This window comes from Pseudorasbora parva, chromosome 12, assembly GCF_024679245.1.
Source record: "Pseudorasbora parva isolate DD20220531a chromosome 12, ASM2467924v1, whole genome shotgun sequence".
Lineage (NCBI taxonomy): Eukaryota > Metazoa > Chordata > Actinopteri > Cypriniformes > Gobionidae > Pseudorasbora > Pseudorasbora parva.
This window is the reverse complement of record NC_090183.1, coordinates 13,658,823-13,677,763: the sequence shown is the minus strand read 5'-3', so window position 1 is coordinate 13,677,763 and position 18,941 is coordinate 13,658,823. Positions and strand designations below refer to the sequence as shown.

The following is an 18,941-nucleotide window of genomic DNA, read 5'->3' as shown; positions in this document are numbered from 1 at the left end:
ATAAGAACATATGAGCTAATTTTAGAAATAAGTAACACTTTGTTTTTTGTTTTGTTTTTTTAAATGACAGCTCTCCTGTACCCATGTTGAGAGAAACAGGGAGTAAGTGCAGAGAAATTTGCACAGTATGTGCTGTGAAAACATGATGGTTATTGTAGTTCTAGACTAAATGTTGGAAATGCTTAAATAATATATATATATATATATATATATATATATATATATATATATATATATATATATATATATATATATATATATATATATATAATATAAAATACTTTATTTGATATCACTTAATTAATGAATAACTTTGCACATGCCAAATTCGAATTTGGTGCTGACATTCGACATGCTGGATACATTCCTTTAGTTAAATGTATCCATCTTTAGTTAAATCAGATCACATTTATATTTCTTTTTTTTATTCCTGAAGTAAGGGTTGAACTCTTTTCTCCTGTCAGGGCCTTTACATTTGCGAGAGAAAAAAAATGGAACATGTTATTAAAAAACAAACAAGCAAGCCCAGAATAATTCTATATTGGTCTGAAAGAGAAAAATTTATGTATAGCCGAGGTGAGAAAAAGTAATGCAAAAGTAACATACCAAATTACTTTCCATAAAAAGTAACTAGTTACTTTAAGAAGTAACGTAATATTGTAGTGCATTACTTTTAAAAGAAACTTTCCTCACCACTGCTGATTAACTTTTATAAAACAAAGTGGCTCTTTGATTACTTTGAATTAAGACCTTCAATAAATCAGCAGACCACTCAAAGTATAAGGAAGTGTGTGTGTGTGTTTGTTTATGTGTGCTTGTCTGATCTTGTCCTGCCTCTGGCTGTTACACGTAAGCATATCCTGGTTTACGGGTCATTAGATGGTTTCGTGGCTGTGCCAGTGTGCGAGAGAGCAGCAGAGAGGCCCACATAAGCCCCTTTTCTGCTTGTTTAACGAACGGCTGTATCCATGTTCTTTCTACTTAAACCACAGCTGCCATTGTGTCCGAGTGAATCGCTTTTATCCTGTTTTCTCACAAAGCTCTATTTCCTCTTAGCTTTAAAACCATCTTCTTTATGGTGGCAGGATTTTACATGGGAAACTTCGATAGCCGTGTTTGTTTAGGAGAGCCTGTTGCACAAATCTGATTCCTGAGGGTGTTCTGTTTGTCTGACCTGTGCTCGGGAGTTAAACAGTAACCTGCATCTTGGCCTCACCTGCAGAGCAACCACACTCATTAGCACACATGGTCCTTAGTCTGAGTAGATGCCATATTTAATTAGATGCACATGAACATATATTAAGACAAAGATGACCCCACTGATAGACCAAACATTTTGGTCACTTACCTGGAAGAGAATAAAGTGTGTGTTTTTACTCTTAAAAAAAGATCTGTCAGAAGAATGTTTCTGACTATTTTTGGAAAGTGGCAGAGCTTAGAGCTGGTAATCAGAAGGTTGCTGTTGCAAGCCCTGATCCATCACCATTGTGGCCTGCAATGAGTATAATGCAAGTTGCTTTGGATAACAACTTCTGCTAAATTACCACCTACACTACCTTTCAAAAGTGTGGGCTTTGTAAGATTTTTCATTGTATTTGATAGATGTCTCATATATTTAACAAAGAAGCGATTATTTAATCTAAACTACAGTTAAAAAGTATAAATACAAACAATATAATTTTGTGAAATGTGAATACAATTTAAAGTGTATAATTTACATTTTAATACAATATAACTGTTTTTTATTTTAATATTTAAAATCTAATTTATTCCAGTGATGACAAAGCTGTTTTTTTATTTTAGCTGCCATTACTCTAGTCTTTAGTGTCATATGGTCTTCAGAAATCTTTCGAATTTGCTGAATTCTGAATATGATTTGGTGCTTAAGTAAAATTTATTATTATCATAATTTTTTGAAATAATTGTGCTGATTAATATTTTTGTGAAAACAGTCATACATTGTTTTCAGGATGCTTTTAATTATTTTGATGTTCAAAAAAACTTAATTTATTTGAAATGGAAATCTTTAACATTCTAAATATCTTTGTTGTAACTTTTGACCCATTTAATGCATCCTTGCTGAATAATACAAGTATTATTTCTTTAAAAAAATCTAACTGACCCCAAACATATGGAACAGTAGTGTTTTTACTACTATTCTCAAGGTCTTAGAACTTGAGTTATTGAGTATTTTCTACAGCCCAATATTTTCATCCCACTATTAAATGCTGCAAAATAGTCCTATTTCTATATTTGGAGAATATATATCCAATTTCTAGCTTTCGAAACTCTAGAACAAAGGCAGCTCAGCCATAATGAGTCATTTGATTGTTTGCACACATTTCTGTGGATTTCTTCTTTCCGGTAGAGCACACGTATACGCATTCTCCTGCTCTCTCAGACTGTCAGGGATTTAACATCCTTTGTTGCCATGACAGCGAGACTGGAAAGGCTTTTTTTATTCTAATGTGTTTTTTCTGGGTTTTTGGAGATCTTAGTGTGGGTGACCCAATGTTCTGTCTGAGTTTATAAATGCTGAAGAGAATGAAACGCTCAGAGATTTAATGGTGTGTAGCAACAAACTTAAAAATGTTGCTTCTTTTTTAACATTTATAATAAAAAACTAAAATGAACAACTTTTAAAATACATTTGTTACTTATAATGTGTGTATGTTTCCTTCAGTTTTTCCGTTCAGTCCAGAACACTTGCACGGAACTCCTGAAAGTGATTGAGAAATACCAGCAAAGAATCACACGTGAGTGAGGAACATGATCTTCCACCCTCTTTGTGTGCACAAACACTAGAAGTCTTGTTCAGCTTGTTTTGGAAGCTATTGCATACATTTTCTCCGTTTCCATGTGTACTTTTACAGTCAAAAAGTCAGTTATAAGATAAACTCTATGAAGTTGGTTTTGTGGTTCTAGTGCTTTCAACACAGCCATATATCGTTACTAATACTAGGAGTTAATGTTGTGGTAATAACCATGTTTTGCCCCCTGTTCTCTTCAGACCTTTCTCAAGAGGAAAATGAGCTTGGCTTGTTTCTGCGCTTCCAGGCAGAGCATGATAAAACAAAAGCAGGCAGTATGATGGATGCCACCAGTAAAGCCCTCTGCTGTTCTGCCAAGCAAAGGTGGGAACAAATTTGAAAAAAATTAAAATAATATTCATATTTTGGTAGTTATTATGTGCATATGTCATTATTTATTACGTCACAGTTAGGGAAAAAGACGTGATGGTTGACTAATGAATTAGTTATCCAACAACTCGCCATCAAACAGGGGAACCTGAATTGAAGCTTATTAGACAGTCGATCAGGCAACCCACCTATTTGACGTTGAAAATTCGTAGTTTCAGTTTGCACTTATCCAGTGCTACCTGCTCTTTATTTATTTAGCTGTTTAAAATATAGTATGAAAAAACAAGCGTTCCCCAGCTAACCCCAAACTGTCAGGCTGCACTTCATCAACTTTGATCCTGAATACAGGAGCACTGCAGGAGTGTGTCCTCAGCCCTCTCCTTTACACACTCTTTGACTGCTCTCCCATTTACCCCTTCAACACCATAGTTAAATTTGCAGACGATACTACCATGACTTAGTCTAGAAATCTAGACGCACCCTATCGGCAGCAAATTTAATCTGCCCGCAAGTGTCGTCTAGGAACTCTCAATACCCTTCTGAGCTATATTCCCCTAACTCTTGCCGGACCAATCACATCGTGTATAGAGTCGGTGGGCGGGGCCATAATGACGATTGCCGAGTTGCGTTTGCGTTTTCTAGTAAACAGAGAAACTGGCAAACGGTGGCGGTCTTTCGAATCAGCTTTGACCGCGATTCTGGAAGACTTGGAGTTAAGCTTTTCTCTGAGAAAAGAACAAAGAACGGCACTGAAGTCATTCTTAAAAAGGGAAGATGTGTTCGGGGTTTTGCTGACCAGATACGGCGAATGTTTAATCTGTCAGCGAGCTCTGTTTCACCTTCGTTTCTCTGGTTGGTGGTAGTGCTATCCTATCGCGTGCAGAGGGAGTTTGAAAGACAACCGTTTATCCCGCCCCTCGGATTGAGCCCTGTCAATGGTGAGTTTCCAGACCAAACATCTTGATGTGCATCTGGCTTGTCAGGCTAACCATGACTGATAATGCATAACGACGAAACAGCCTGCAGGGAGGAGGTTCACCATCTGGTGGAGTGGTGTACTTATAATAATCTGGACCTTAATGTCACAAAAAACTAAAGAGATGATAATACATAAGACATCTCTTATTATAGACATATCTATAGATAAAAGACATCTCTCACAATAATAGACTTTAGAAGATTAGATGCACTGTGCATCTTGCTTTCAGTATATTAGGAGAGAAAGGTGGAGAGAGTGAAGAGTTTTTGAAGTTCCTTGGCATTTACTTGTCAGCAGACCTGACATGGTCAGTTACATCTCTTACCAGCTGAAGAGGGCCCAGCAAAGACTCCACTTAATAATGAACATAATGACAGATTTTTTTATTATTATTTTTTTTTTTACAAAAGTTACCTACTGCAGCTTTAATATTGTGAAATATTACAATTTGAATTAACAATTTTCAAATTAAATACTACATGTGTTTATTGTATTTTTTTATCAAATAAATGCAACATTGGTGAGTATAAGAATGTTAGCATAATTTATACAAATTTCATTTCAGTTAAATCTTTTGTTAATTGTTCATTTAAGTTACTTTGGAAGCCCTAGAAAGAATATTTCTATATTCTACAAACTAAAAACACAAAAATGAGTAAACCCACAATCTTGGATGTTGCATGCTACTGAACACTCATCTTTAATCAGTGATTTAGTCAGTGATAACAATATCCTTGTTATCTTTTCCTCTGTCATGCCCAGGTTGGCTCTGTGTACCCCTTTACATCGATTTGAACAGGAAGTGGAGACATTCCGGAGGAGAGCCATCGCTGACACCCTGCTGACAGTAAGCCGGATGGAGAAAGCCCGGACTGAGTATCGGGGAGCTTTGCTCTGGATGAAGGACGTCTCACAGGAACTAGACCCAGATACTTACAAACAACTGGAGAAATTTCGCAAGGTGAGACCACACAAAGTGAGCGAAGGAGGGATTCTATCTATATTCATGGAGGTTGAAATATCCGTGTGTGTTTGTGATCAGGTTCAGGCCCAGGTAAGAGGAACAAAAGTGCATTTCGATAAGCTGAAGAATGATGTTTGTCAGAAAGTGGACATGCTGGGAGCCAGTCGCTGCAACATGCTTTCACATTCATTATGCACTTACCAGGTAAAACTTAATTCCTTCCACCAATTTTTTCTAATTTATCTCGTTTTACCCTTATTTTGGTAACATTTTTCTTCTTGAATTGTTTTTTTCTGTAGACAACACTCCTACAGTACTGGGAGAAGACTGCACATGTGATGTCTGGCATCCATGAGGCCTTCAAAGGATATGTACCCTACCAGTTCACAACCCTCAAAGTAGGTGACCATGCACAAATGTCAGAAAAAAAACTCTTGTGATGTGAAGTCCGCATTTGACTAGATGTCTCATCACAGGAACTGAGGGACCCATTGGACCAGATTGCCTCTGCACATCTATCAGAGGACCGCAAAGACAAGGACAAAAAGAGACATTCAGAAAAGTGAGAACTCCGTCAGAAATTTTGCAGCATTTCTGGACATTAACCAGCCATTTTGCTGATTTTCAGCTCGTTCTTTACATTATAGTGTATATTGTGTGTAGCATACATTTCTTCGTCAGTGAATCTCACACAGACACATCTAGCAGTCCTAGTTTTCATTTTCATCTTTTTCATCAACAAAACATTTCCCTTGGCGGCGCCTCACTTGCCTCTCATTGTCAGATCACTCATTCACTCTCTTTCCTCATTCCCTGCAACCCTCCAATTCTCTCAGATTGGGTATCTTCAGCCGAGAGGCCTCTTTGAAGGCTTTGGTTACTGATCTGTGAGTGGAACATTGTAATTCTATTAGAAACCCCTGCTGCCTTCGTGAACAGGAAACACAGTCCACTGTCATTTCCTGTTTTGGCAGTAGCAGATGAGACTGTGTATTTATTTCTGTGCCATCTGTGTTAGACATGCCGTAGTACTGTTTTGTGACAACTGTTAGGCCAACACGGTTCCTAGAAATATCGAGTGACTCACTTTAATTTGTCAATTTAGATTTAATTTAAGGTGTTAGTAATTCTTATGATATACTGTGCATGTCATAGTGATGTGAATCATTTCTTCCCATCTTAGAAATTAGGCATCCATTTAGTCATGCATCAGTGTGTCTATCAATTTAATTTGATGTTTGTATGTTTATGTTTCAGTCTTGTTTCACTTGAAGATGAACAGCTGGGTGAAACTGGTATGTTCAGCTTTTTAAACACATTCTGGGAAAACACTCAAAAGCTCATACTTCTTAGATGTTCTTTTTTTAAATCTTTACCAGTTTCTGCTTATGCTGTAGATGGGCAGAGTAGAGGGTCTGACAGTTCTTTGTGTGCCAGTCTGGACTCTGGTAAGTGTGTGTGTGTGTGTTTGCGTACTAGGCCTTGCATGACAACTCATTGTTATTAATTACTAGTCAGAGAAATACCCTGTATCTAATATCACAGAGAGTTGTTGTTTGGACACACAGTGTTCAGTCATGGCAGATTCTGATTAATATTGGCATATGCCAGCTGTCTTATTCGGATTTCCAGAAACCGGAATATTGGCTTAATCTGCTTAATGCACAAACCGAATATTGTTATATTCTGATTCAAAGCAAAGCATTCTTTTGTATGTAAATAGTCACTTTTTATAATTCTTATATACAGGACCATAAATGTTCTGTGAATCTGATGTGTGTGAGAAACAAACGCTTGCATATCTCCATTGTCCAATTCATACTGCTTGCTAGGGGTGGGTGATATAACCAACAACGTAGTTATTTTTGCTGGAAATAATGTTGTTACTATGCCTTTTTAACAATTAACATTAACATTCACATTAAAAATTCACAATTATTTACTATTAACTAATATAAGTACTAATATTAAAGTAAAAATTTATGAATGCTTGCTGAAGATAGGAAATCAGTCAGTAATAGGACAAATAGATACAACAGAACAGAAGTACAAAATACTACCAAATTGAATAAATTAATCGAATGTAGGATAAAACACTGCCCAGTCTACACTGTTAATTAAAGTTTATCAGTCAAGAGCTTTGAGTTATTTTTCTCTTGATGTTTGATAAACATTAATGTAACAACGGCAGTGATTTCCCAACTGTTTACATTCGCTTAAGACAACCAACTGTGTGTACTTGAATACTTTTTTGACAACTTTGTGTTGCTTTTTGTGTGTACCAAATTGATTATTTTTTGTTTTATTGATTGAATGGCTTAAAATCACTTTCAAGACAAAACTATCAAGACTTAAAAAGCATGACAGTGTAACACTGCAAAGTCACAAGTTTTTTGGTATTGCAAAATTTCTACCGTTGTCAAATATTTGCCAGTTTATCATGTGTATCGCCCAACCCTGCAAATTGCATTGTCATACAAGTGCAGTTGTTTTATATTAAGCAATTTTTTTAAATTAATCTGTGTTTCTTTATTTACAGTAGTACTGGCAGTACTCCATATAAATGTACATACCCCAATACATATTTCAGTTGGTTGGTATTTTGTATTGTTTTATTTACACCCAGCCCTTACTGTCGCAGTGAAGAAGCAGCAACTGAAGTCATGATCCATGACTAGTTGGTACAGACTTAAGCATCAAATAGCGGTATAATTAATCAACTTTTTGTCTAGTCAGTGCAACTTCTAGTGCATTTTCCAGCTTGTATTTACAGTATGTCTGTTTTTATCTCTCATGTTCACCTCCGCCCCTGCACAGCAGCCTTGAATGAACAATTAGGCCCCATTGGTGGATCTAGCACAGATGATGACCTTCTGTTAATGACCCCTGAGCATGGCTCAGTCCCTTCTCTTACTCCAACCTTGACCCCATCCCTACAACCGTCTATGTCCGCTATGCAGCCTCAGATATCGAGGCTGCCTGCTATTCAGTGGGACACAGGCGCCTCATATGAGGAAAAGCAGGATGCGTTACCCAGCAGCCTACTATCTGAAATAGGTATAAATGCTAGACTGGACATCTCTTCAATGCCAAGGGCTTCCTTACGGCCTGTTCTAACTCTCTAAAATCAACATTAAACCTCCTTCGGATGTGCTTTAACACCCTGATCTATAAGTATTAGGTTCTATAAGAAATATTCAAAAACTTTTAATGCTCATTGGATTCTCTTCTGAACTGGTTTCTTACCCTGTCTCTATTAACACAACAGTAATCTTCCTTTTCTTCAAACCTGTAAAAGCATTCCTAAAAACTACTTTGCTTGTGCTTTATTTATTTCCATTCTTTTTGTGGTCTGTGTGATTTAAATGCACTCTCTCTAGGATTTCTTTTTCACCTAAGTTTATTTTGCTTTTTGTTTCTGATGCACTAATATTTCTGTTAACATTCATACTGTTATATTTAAATTATGTAACCATGTGCTCCTTGAAGCATCTCTGTTTTTTCCTTAAGTTTCCTATTTGTTTTGTGCTGCATGATTTTTTTTCTCAGTATTTTTGTCTAGTCTTGTACAAATTTCTAAACATTCTAAAACCAAGATACATTTAAGCAAAATTATATATTACATTTTGTTTTCTAAAACAAATGTTTCAAAATTAAGTGATTTTAAGCTTAAAACATAATCTGCAATTGTTGTAAAAATACTAATGAATTTGTCTTCCCTAAAGCCCCTTTCACACTGCGATTCCGGCAAATACACGGATAATGCGACCCAGCATTTGTTCCCGGGCCGCAATATTTGGTCCATTCACACTGCCAGCGAAATACCGTAATATGTGCGCTTTCACACACAACCCGTAACGTTCCCGGATCGAGTTGACACGTGACATCCTGATGTGACGTATAATGGCGAGCGATCTCAGCTTCAGCACGGATAGTAAGGAGCTCCGTGGTCTCGACTTGTGTCCAGTTTGCGCACATTTCTGCTTGTTTAATTTTAGTTTCTTTTGTATACGAACACTCTGCGTTTAAAACACCAATTAGTTCTTCTGGCACTGCAGGGTTGTATTATTGAAAAAACAAGCTCTAGGAGTCGCACGATAACTACGTACACGTTGCGGCATTAGTTTTGGCTTTTGTTCACACAGCGCTCGTCCCGGGTCGAACCCCGCAATGTTACTAGGTCCCCGACCCGGGTTCAATTCGGTAATCAATTCTGGGACGTGGTTGCTTTCACACTTTTGTGATTTTTCTTTGCTTTTGATTTTTCAAACTATTATTTTTCTTCGAAAATGTGGATACCTTATTGAGAAAACAAGACTTAATATCTTATGTCATTTTAATACTAATGTAAATGTTTTGATTTAACTCTGTAAAGCCTGACATTTTACATAATAATCAGATATTTTATTTTGAAATAGAGTAGTTTATTGAACCTTTATACATAATACAATATATTATCATATGCAATAAGGAAAAAACACTTCACTTTTATTCAAAGGCCCATTCCTTGCAAAAATATGCAATTTGGTGCAGCTGCTAATATTTAGTGCAGTTGCTAATATTTACAGTGCCTCCAGACAGTATTCACAGTGCTTTACTTTGTCCACATTTTATGTTACAGCCTTATTCCAAAATGGATTAAATTAATAATTTTCTAATAATTTAAAAAGGCTGCAACATTACAAAATGTAGAAAAAGTGAAATGCTGTGAATACTTTCCGGATGCACAATTATGACCAAAAGTAAGATGGAATTCTGAAAGCTTGTAAATAAATGATCAATTATAGTTAACAGTATCTCATTTAGCAGACTACTTACATATAATGCATAAAAATATAATTCATCACTTTATACATCCCAATTGTCTTAGTTAAATTAATTTAAATGCTTTTGTTTTATGATGAAAGTAACACAGACACACGCACACACACACACACACACACATATATAATGTATGGCGAATATGTGATTTAAAAAAGAAAATTAAACCTTATTTGCTTTAGTCTCTTTAGTGTTCATGTAATTAATAAAAAGATTTCACATCAATAATACAAGTGGACCACAACCTGAAGGGGGACAATTTTAGAATGATTGAAAAAGGCCTTACACTTGCTAATAAAGAATAAACTATCAAAAAGACAACAGAAGGTATGTAGTAGAGTGTGCGCAGACACTCTGGTATTTTAACAAAGTTTTAATTATGTTGATAATTTAAAGGCCTTATAAATTTGAGTATAAAAAATGTATACAGTAGGCTTTATATGGTTAAGAATGTTTAGATATTTGTCCTGGAAAACAAGACAAAAGTACTGAAGAAGCAATTCCATTTTTGGAGTTTAAAAACCTCATTATCTTCTGTTTATTGTAGCAGGCAGGGATCTGCTGTCCGAGGCTTTCCACTCTGTTGAAGGGAAAGAAGAGGAGGGAGAACGAGGTGACCTGGCATTCCTGCAGGATCTGCTGAGTCCTGGGGCTGCGGGTGGCGCTAGTGAGTTCAGTAAGGCGTGGCAGGATGCTTTCGGCTGTTTCGAGGCCCCTCCTGCTCCTGTTGCTGCCGCCTCACTGCAAACAGAAACTGCAAACACACCCTCTGGCTTCCTGCCATCACAACTTCTGGACCATAGCCTCAGCACCACAGGTTTGACAAATCGTTTAGTTTGCTCTCTAGTGGCTGGAGGAACTAATAGCACTGTTTTGTTGTGTAACTAGTATGCAATGCATTAGGCTTGGGCGGTAATACGGTAAAATGGTATACCGCGGGATCTAAAAATAGCAACGGTATCAGTTTCAATACCGTCAAACCGTCAAAAAAAAAAACAGATCAACTTACATATTGCTGATCAACAATTAATTATTAAATATTTAATACTAATACTTATTCAATTTATTCGGTCTCGAAAAAGAACACAACTTCTGCAGTTTGGAAGTATTTTGGGTTTTGACGGTAAATACAGACGAGGCAATTTGCAAATTGTGCAACAAAAAGATGACCGCGAGAGATGGAAATACCTTGAACCTAAGGGCGCATATCCGAAACCACCATCCACTCACTGCTGCGTGGATGAAAAACCGAGCGCACCCTCAGACTATGCTGTAATATTGCCGAAGCCTTTTGTCACACAGCTGGCAATGTAAGCAATAAGCATGAACTCCACAAAAATCAAGTGGACATGGGACTCACAAAAAAAAAAGTCAATTGTCTCATAACGGTAAGCATAAAACGCGCAGAGAGTTTCTCAGGGGCAGGGGCTCAAATGTAAAAAATAAAATAAAAATATAGGCCTATATATATATATATAAGCCAAGCCAACAGTTTGTTGACGCTGTCTGAGCCTTACATAATGTTTTAATTATTCACGGTAATACCGTATACCGAGGTAAAATAGGGAGGAGGTTTGACGGTATCAAAATTTGGATACCGCCCAAGCCTACAATGCATTCATTCTCTTTCTGTTATTCAGGCTGGGCGACTCCACCTATGTTTCAAGCCCCAGCTCTCCAACCACCTTCTAGTGGAGGACAATCTCAGCCAACACAGAATACTCCAAATTCTTCTGCCAGTGGTGAGAGTTTTATGACATTTCAAACTATAGATGGACTCTGACAATCTTTAACTGTTTCTGTAGTGATTTGTGTCTCTGTCTTTTAGCACCTAAAGGAAGCTCCAGGGACATGTCTGCCTGGTTTAACCTCTTTGCAGATCTTGACCCTTTGTCCAACCCAGACGCTATTGGACGCAGTGATCAGGAGTTTCTCAGTGCCTGAGGAGTGTTGGTGTGAGTGTGTATATATTTATCATTGACAAACAGGTTCCGGGTTTATAAAAATGACTCTGTCTATTCATGTTGGTTTTGGTGTAGTTATGTTAGTAACAAACTAGTTATGTTTTTGTTAAGTGAAATGCATATAAATATAATTATTAGATAAAAACGTAAAGTACATTATAGAAAATTAAAACAAATGTTGCCTTGGGTCGCCACCTATAGCCCCGTTGTTAGTGTACCGACATATAGCGCAACTGTGGCTACAGCAGCCGGAGTTTGATTCCCAGCTCCTTTGCTGATCCAGTTCCCCTCTCTCTCCACCCCACGCTTTCCTGTCAAAATCTCTACTGTCCTATTCAATAAAGGCACAAAAAGGCCCAAAACATAATTAAAAAAAAAAATTGCCCTGGAATTTTGTAAAATAATTGCATTTAAGTACTAAAATGACTAAAACTATAACTGAAATAAAAGTAAAGCGAAATAGAGATGTACAAAAAATAAATATAAAAAAGGACAAAAGCACCTACAATTGCTAAAGCTTAAACATTATTTAAAGGTTCCATGGCAAGTAATTTTATGAGGTTTTTCAACATTAATATGAGTTCCCCTAGCCTGAATATTGTCCCCAAGAGGCTAGAAGTTTTGATCAGTGTAAACCGAGTTCTGGCTGTCTTTCTCTGCCTTTAAGAAAATGAGAGCTCAGATGAGCTGATCTAGAATTCTCCTGTTGATGATGTCATCAGGAAAGGTTACCGCCCCTTCCTCTGCTTTGCCCGCCCAGAAAATTAGTAGAGAACGGATTCAGTTTATCAGTCACGATGTCAGCAGCACAGGCTTTACCATATGGATTCAACAGCACCGCCACAAACAGTGAGTGACTTCATTAATGCCTGGTCTGGGATCAGTGATGTGTAGATAATCATTCAAGTTCACACAGACTTTCTTTCTAAATCGTTTAATACTGTAAGTCCCGACGCTGGCCTTCTTGATGCATCAGTGAATCAAGCCAGTGACTAAAACTAGGAACTTGACGTTGTTTCTGTTAGTAGCATGAAAAAAATCTTTTATTTCAATGATTAAACTGCAGAGAGCAATCAAAGAACGCTCTTTATAATGTTCAGATCTGTCAATGTCGTATATCTGCAGTGCATACTTGTCCAAACCGCTGTTAAGCTGTTCAACAGAAGCTCTTACTGTATTCATGTCGATATCGTGTTTGTTTGGTGTTAGCAGCAGTGAAAGCATTTTGTGAGAGAAATAACATTGCAAAGTTCACTCGTGTTTATTTAGAGTTCTCAGATACAAACGAAATAAATTTGCGCACCCACAGCGCTCTCAACAAAACGGTACAATAACACTTTGTCAGCATTTTTTGCCCAGCTTTTTCTGTCTCTGCCTGGACTGGCAGTGATGCTGCTGCTCGCGACTGACTAAACCAACCCCCCTGCACGTAAATTAATTTCAAATGCAGATGTCAGCCAATCACAACAGTGGGTGTTTTTACTGCTGTTTTACAGCAGACACGCCCCTTGAAACAGAGCATTCAAGCCAGAGGGCTAATATCAGTATAGAAAAAATACCTTTTATTTCTAAATTGTAACATTTTTTGATGTAAAAACCATACTAATAATATAAGTACACCTCAGGAAACATTATAAAATAATAAAACAATCCATGCCATGGGACCTTTAAATAATAATGAAAAATGTCCACTCCATACACCTTGAATACATGCAAGTGGGCACATCTTATGAAACATGTATGTTTCAAAGTAAAATTAATTGTTTGCAAATAATATGACTTATTAATTAATTAATATAATTATTTTTTAAAACTAATTTAGCCTTGTAATAAAAATGTCAAATGAGCTGATATTTTAAAAGACATATTAAATGCACCATATGTAACATTTTTGGATTAAAATATCCAAAAACCACTAGAACAATGTCCTACACTCACCTAAAGGATTATTAGGAACACCATACTAATACTGTTTTTGACCCCCTTTTACCTTCAGAACTGCCTTAATTCTAAGTGGCATTGATTCAATAAGGTGCTGAAAGCATTCTTTAGAAATGTTGGACCATATTGATAGGATAGCATCTTGCAGTTGATGGAGATTTGTGGGATGCACATCCAGGGCACGAAGCTCCAGTTCCACCGCATCCCAAAGATGCTCTATTGGGTTGAGATCTGGTGACTGTGGAGGCTATTTTAGTACAGTGAACTCATTGTCATGTTCAAGAAACCAATTTGAAATGGTTCAAGCTTTGTGACATGGTGCATTATCCTGCTGGAAGTAGCCATCAGAGGATGGGTACATGGTGGTCATAAAGGGATGGACATGGTCAGAAACATTGCTCAGGTAGGCCGTGGCATTTAAACGATGCCCAATTGGCACTAAGGGGCCTAAAGTGTGCCAAGAAAACATCTCCCACACCATTACACCACCACCACCAGCCTGCACAGTGGTAACAAGGCATGATGGATCCATGTTCTCATTCTGCTTATGCCAAATTCTGACTCTACCATCTGAATGTCTCAACAGAAATCGAGACTCACCAGACCAGGCAACATTTTTCCAGTCTTCAACTGTCCATTTTTTGTGAGCTTGTGCAAAATCTAGCATCCTTTTCCTATTTGTAGTGGAGATGAGTGGTACCCGGTGGGGTCTTCTGCTGTTGTAGCCCATCTGCCTCAAGGTTGTGCGTGTTGTGGCTTCACAAATGCTTTGCTGCATACCTCAGTTGTAACGAGTGGTTATTTCAGTCAAAGTTGCTCTTCTATCAGCTTGAATCAGCCGGCCCTTTCTCCTCTGACCTCCAGCATCAACAAGGCATTTTTGCCAAGAGCACTGCCGCATACTGGATGTTTTTCCCTTTTCACACCATTCTTTGTAAACCCTAGAAATGGCTGTGCGTGAAAATCCAAGTAACTGAGCAGATTGTGAAATACTCAGACCGGTTCGTCTGGCACCAACAACCGTGCCACGCTCAAAATTGCTTAAATCACCTTTCTTTCCCATTCTGACATTCAGTTTGGAGTTCAGGAGATTGTCTTGACCAGGACCACACCCCTAAATGCATTGAAGCAACTACCATGTGATTGGTTGATTAGATAATGGCATTAATGAGAAATTTAACAGGTGTTCCTAATAATCCTTTAGGTGAGTGTATATTTAGTTGACTTTTGGTGACTTCCAAGAATGTTTAAATCCAGACAAATAAGCTATTTTAACCTGGAAAAGGACCGTGCATGTGTGTCACCTATCAGTGACATCATACCTGAGTTACCCTCAATTTAGTTTTGTGGAAACCATGGAAACACCAAATACACTTTAATATATTTTGTATTTTATTAGACAAGGTAACAATTGTTAGGAGACATTTATAGACAAAAAACAATTATTTTACAGTAATACAGCAGTTTCTCTATCATACAATATACAGGTCCTTCTCAAAAAATTAGCATATTGTGATAAAGTTAATTCTTTTCCATAATGTAATGATAAAAATTTAACTTTCATATATTTAAATTTCATTGCACACCAACTGAAATATTTCAGGTCTTTTATTGTTTAAATACTCATGATTTTGGCATATAGCTCATGAAAACCCAAAATTCCTGTCTCAAATAATTAGCATATTATGAAAAGGTTCTTTAAACAAGCTATTAACCTAATCATCTGAATCAACTAATTAACTCTAAACGCCTGCAAAAGATTCCTGAGGCTTTTAAAAACTCCCAGCCTGGTTCATTACTCAAAACCGCAATCATGGGTAAGACTGCCGACCCGACCCTGTCCAGAAGGCCATCATTGACACCCTCAAGCGAGAGGGTAAGACACAGAAAGAAATTTTTGAATGAATAGGCTGTTCCCAGAGTGCTGTATCAAGGCACCTCAGTGGCAAGTCTGTGGGAAGGAAAACGTGTGGCAAAAAACGCTGCACAACGAGAAGAGGTGACCGGACCCTGAGGAAGATTGTGGAGAAGGCATGACCTTGGGGGACCTGCGGAAGCAGTGGACTGAGTCTGGAGTAGAAACATCCAGAGCCACCGTACACAGGGGTGCAGGAAATGGGCTACAGGTGCCGCATTCCCCAGGTCAAGCCACTTTGGGCTACAGAGAAGCAGCACTGGACTGTTGCTCAGTGGTCCAAAGTACTTTTTTCAGATGAAAGCAAATTTTGCATGTCATTCGGAAATCAAGGTGCCAGAGTCTGGAGGAAGACTGGGGAGAAGGAAATGCCAAAATGCCTGAAGTCCAGTGTCAAGTACCCACAGTCAGTGATGGTCTGGGGTGCCATGTCAGCTGCTGGTGTTGGTCCACTGTGTTTTATCAAGGGCAGGGTCAATGCAGCTAGCTATCAGGAGATTTTGGAGCACTTCATCCTTCCATCTGCTGAAAAGCTTTATGGAGATGAAGATTTCGTTTTTCAACACGACCTGGCACCTGCTCACAGTGCCAAAACCACTGGTAAATGGTTTACTGACCATGGTATTACTGTGCTCCATTGGCCTGCCAACTTTCCTGACCTGAACCCCATAGAGAATCTGTGGGATATTGTGAAGAGAAAGTTGAGAGACGCAAGACGCAACACTCTGGATGAGCTTAAGGCCGCTATCGAAGCATCCTGGGCCTCCATAACACCTCAGCAGTGCCACAGGCTGATCGCCTCCATGCCACGCCGCATTGAAGCAGTCATTTCTGCAAAAGGATTCCCGACCAAAATTTGGGTGCATAACTGAACATAATTATTTGAAGGTTGACTTTTTTGTATTAAAAACACTTTTCTTTTATTGGTCGGATGAAATATGCTAATTTTTTGAGATAGGATTTTTGGTTTTTCATGAGCTGTATGCCAAAATCATCAGTATTAAAACAATAAAAGACCTGAAATATTTCAGTTGGTGTGCAATGAATCTAAAATATATGAAAGTTTAATTTTTATCATTACATTATGGAAAATAATGAACTTTATCATAATATGCTAATTTTTTGAGAAGGATCTGTATATTTAATTTAACTGCATGCCATTTAGTAAAACAAGCCATCCAGTGTTTATTAATATGATATTAATCGGTTTCTGCATCATCCCCAAAAATCTACATTGCGCGCCTTTAATCCTAACACACATGAGGGTCTTGCTGTTTTGTTTTTTGGCTGCAACTGCAAGACTTTGATTTGGCAGACATTTAAAAAAAAAAAATCACATTTTGTTTTGCCAAACTATTTATATATATATTTTGAATGTAGTTTTTTTTTTTCATTATGATATCAGTTACCAGTTACTCAAATTACCATGATATTTTTTATTTATATACTCTCCAAAAAATTTTTTTATGTCTTTTGAAAATTAGATCTATTTATGTGTCCATTCATGCGCCGCTTTGTTTCGGATGTGATCGTGTATTGCAAAGTCATAACCCTGCCTCTTACCTTTTTCAGTGAAGGGTGGTATGGAGCTGGATCACATCCCAAACATTCTCTGTCCAGTAGAATGATGGAAAGAAGTGCATATTCTTTTTAGCCTTTATTTGGAGCTGGAACACTACTTTTCCTGAAACGATTCAACCTGAGCCAAGGAACCATCCAGAAATATCAATCCATATTCCACACTGGAAGGTGTCTAAGGTGTGTGTGTGTGTGTGTGTGAGAGAGAGAGAAAATGTGTGTATGTGTGAGAGAGTGTGTGTGTGTGTATTTACTGTATGTACATTAGGACACCGAACGGTAAAATGTAGGCTTCATCGCTATATCACTAAAGTGTTGTTACATGTGAATAAAGTCTCTGTTACTAAATGAAGTGCACATGTTTAAAGGGACATGGATGTCAGGAACTGATGTGTTGAGGGCTGGTTTGCATAGGACCAAAAAACCTAAATAAGTGTGTGTATACTAAATATCTATTTGCTTTGTACAATAGAGGAGTTTTTAATGTCCAGAAACAGGGTTACAGATTTATAACATCTATGCTGTATTTTTAATCAAGACGGATGCCCAAAGTCTGTAAAGTTACACATAAATCGCGCACAAAACTATTTTTGAAGTCGCATTCACTGGATTAGTTTAAACCCTAAATAATAAAATAAATGAAATTATTTATTAATACAATAAAAAAAAGTGTTACTGTAAACTTAATATGCAAGTGATGTGCTGTTCCATTAGTTTGGTAGGAATGAGACGGTTATTTCAGTGGAACTAATAAAAGGTGATGCATTCTTTTTGTTCAAATGTTCTTCACATTCACACAATGCAAAACACTGGAATGTGTTTGTGAAGTTTTTTTTTTTTTTTTGTATGTCACCTTTAGCACAGAATTATTTAACTCTCCCACTCTAGAAAAAAAACATTTCATTTTATCCCAGATTATCATATTTGGACTCATCAGAAGTGTTTTTCTGAAACTAGTACCAGTTGGTTTTCTGTTTGCATTAAAGAAATCAAGTTGATGCTTGCACTAAACTGTCTCCGAGTGCAATCTCGGGAGATCTAGGGTGTATGTTGTATGTTTTAAGTATAGACTTGTTTGTTGATCTGAATAGTTTGTGTAGGTGGAGAATATGAACATTTCTTACAGGATATCACTCCATGTTTCTGTCTTTGAGTGCCGTTTAACGTTTTGAAGTGTCACTTTCTATATTAGAGAAATTGTATTTGGGACTATATGTTGAGATGGTAATGTATCACTGTTTTTTTGTTTTTGTTTTTTTACTTTGTCAGAAAAAGAATGTACTTGCACCATTCACAGCTGCTTTCATCTGTTTATTTTATGCAACTTTGTCTTTTGTTTCAATTCAAAATAGTGTACTTGTACAATTCCATTGAAGGAAACTGTAATAGGAGATCTTGCAAATAAATTTGAGTAGAATTGGTTCTGATTGTTATTTCTCTTTATTTGTTGATCTTGCATGTTGCCCAAAATCAATTTTATCTTTTTATTATTTTATTATTTTTAATCAAATCTTGTTAAAGGTACACTCACTTTTTTGGTTCAAAATTTAAAGAATGAGTCAACTCATCAGAAATCCTTCTTCCAAAACATGTTTTTTTGCCTTATTTACTATGGTAAGCATATTAATAGTGTTTAAAT

General features: G+C 37.1%; 1 protein-coding gene across 9 annotated transcripts in view; it reads left to right on the top strand.

Annotated features, from left to right (window-relative positions):
* Positions 1-18,724, top strand: part of ical1 (islet cell autoantigen 1-like) — a 30,358-nt gene extending 11,634 nt beyond the window's left edge. For 4 of the 9 annotated variants that reach the window (XM_067459242.1, XM_067459240.1, XM_067459243.1 and 1 more), the window contains 13 exons: positions 2,684-2,756; positions 3,011-3,134; positions 4,882-5,080; positions 5,162-5,287; positions 5,383-5,481; positions 5,560-5,645; positions 6,341-6,378; positions 6,463-6,531; positions 7,901-8,140; positions 10,452-10,721; positions 11,545-11,646; positions 11,733-11,859; positions 17,297-18,724. In XM_067459242.1, the coding sequence (XP_067315343.1) occupies positions 2,684-2,756; positions 3,011-3,134; positions 4,882-5,080; positions 5,162-5,287; positions 5,383-5,481; positions 5,560-5,645; positions 6,341-6,378; positions 6,463-6,531; positions 7,901-8,140; positions 10,452-10,721; positions 11,545-11,646; positions 11,733-11,848 (1,542 nt within the window). In that variant the 3' untranslated portion in view covers positions 11,849-11,859; positions 17,297-18,724. The remainder of the gene's footprint in view (positions 1-2,683; positions 2,757-3,010; positions 3,135-4,881; positions 5,081-5,161; positions 5,288-5,382; positions 5,482-5,559; positions 5,646-6,340; positions 6,379-6,462; positions 6,532-7,900; positions 8,141-10,451; positions 10,722-11,544; positions 11,647-11,732; positions 11,860-17,296) is intronic. The other 5 variants (XM_067459247.1, XM_067459246.1, XM_067459245.1 and 2 more) reach the window with 5 other exon arrangements.
* Positions 18,725-18,941: the final 217 nt, after the last annotated feature.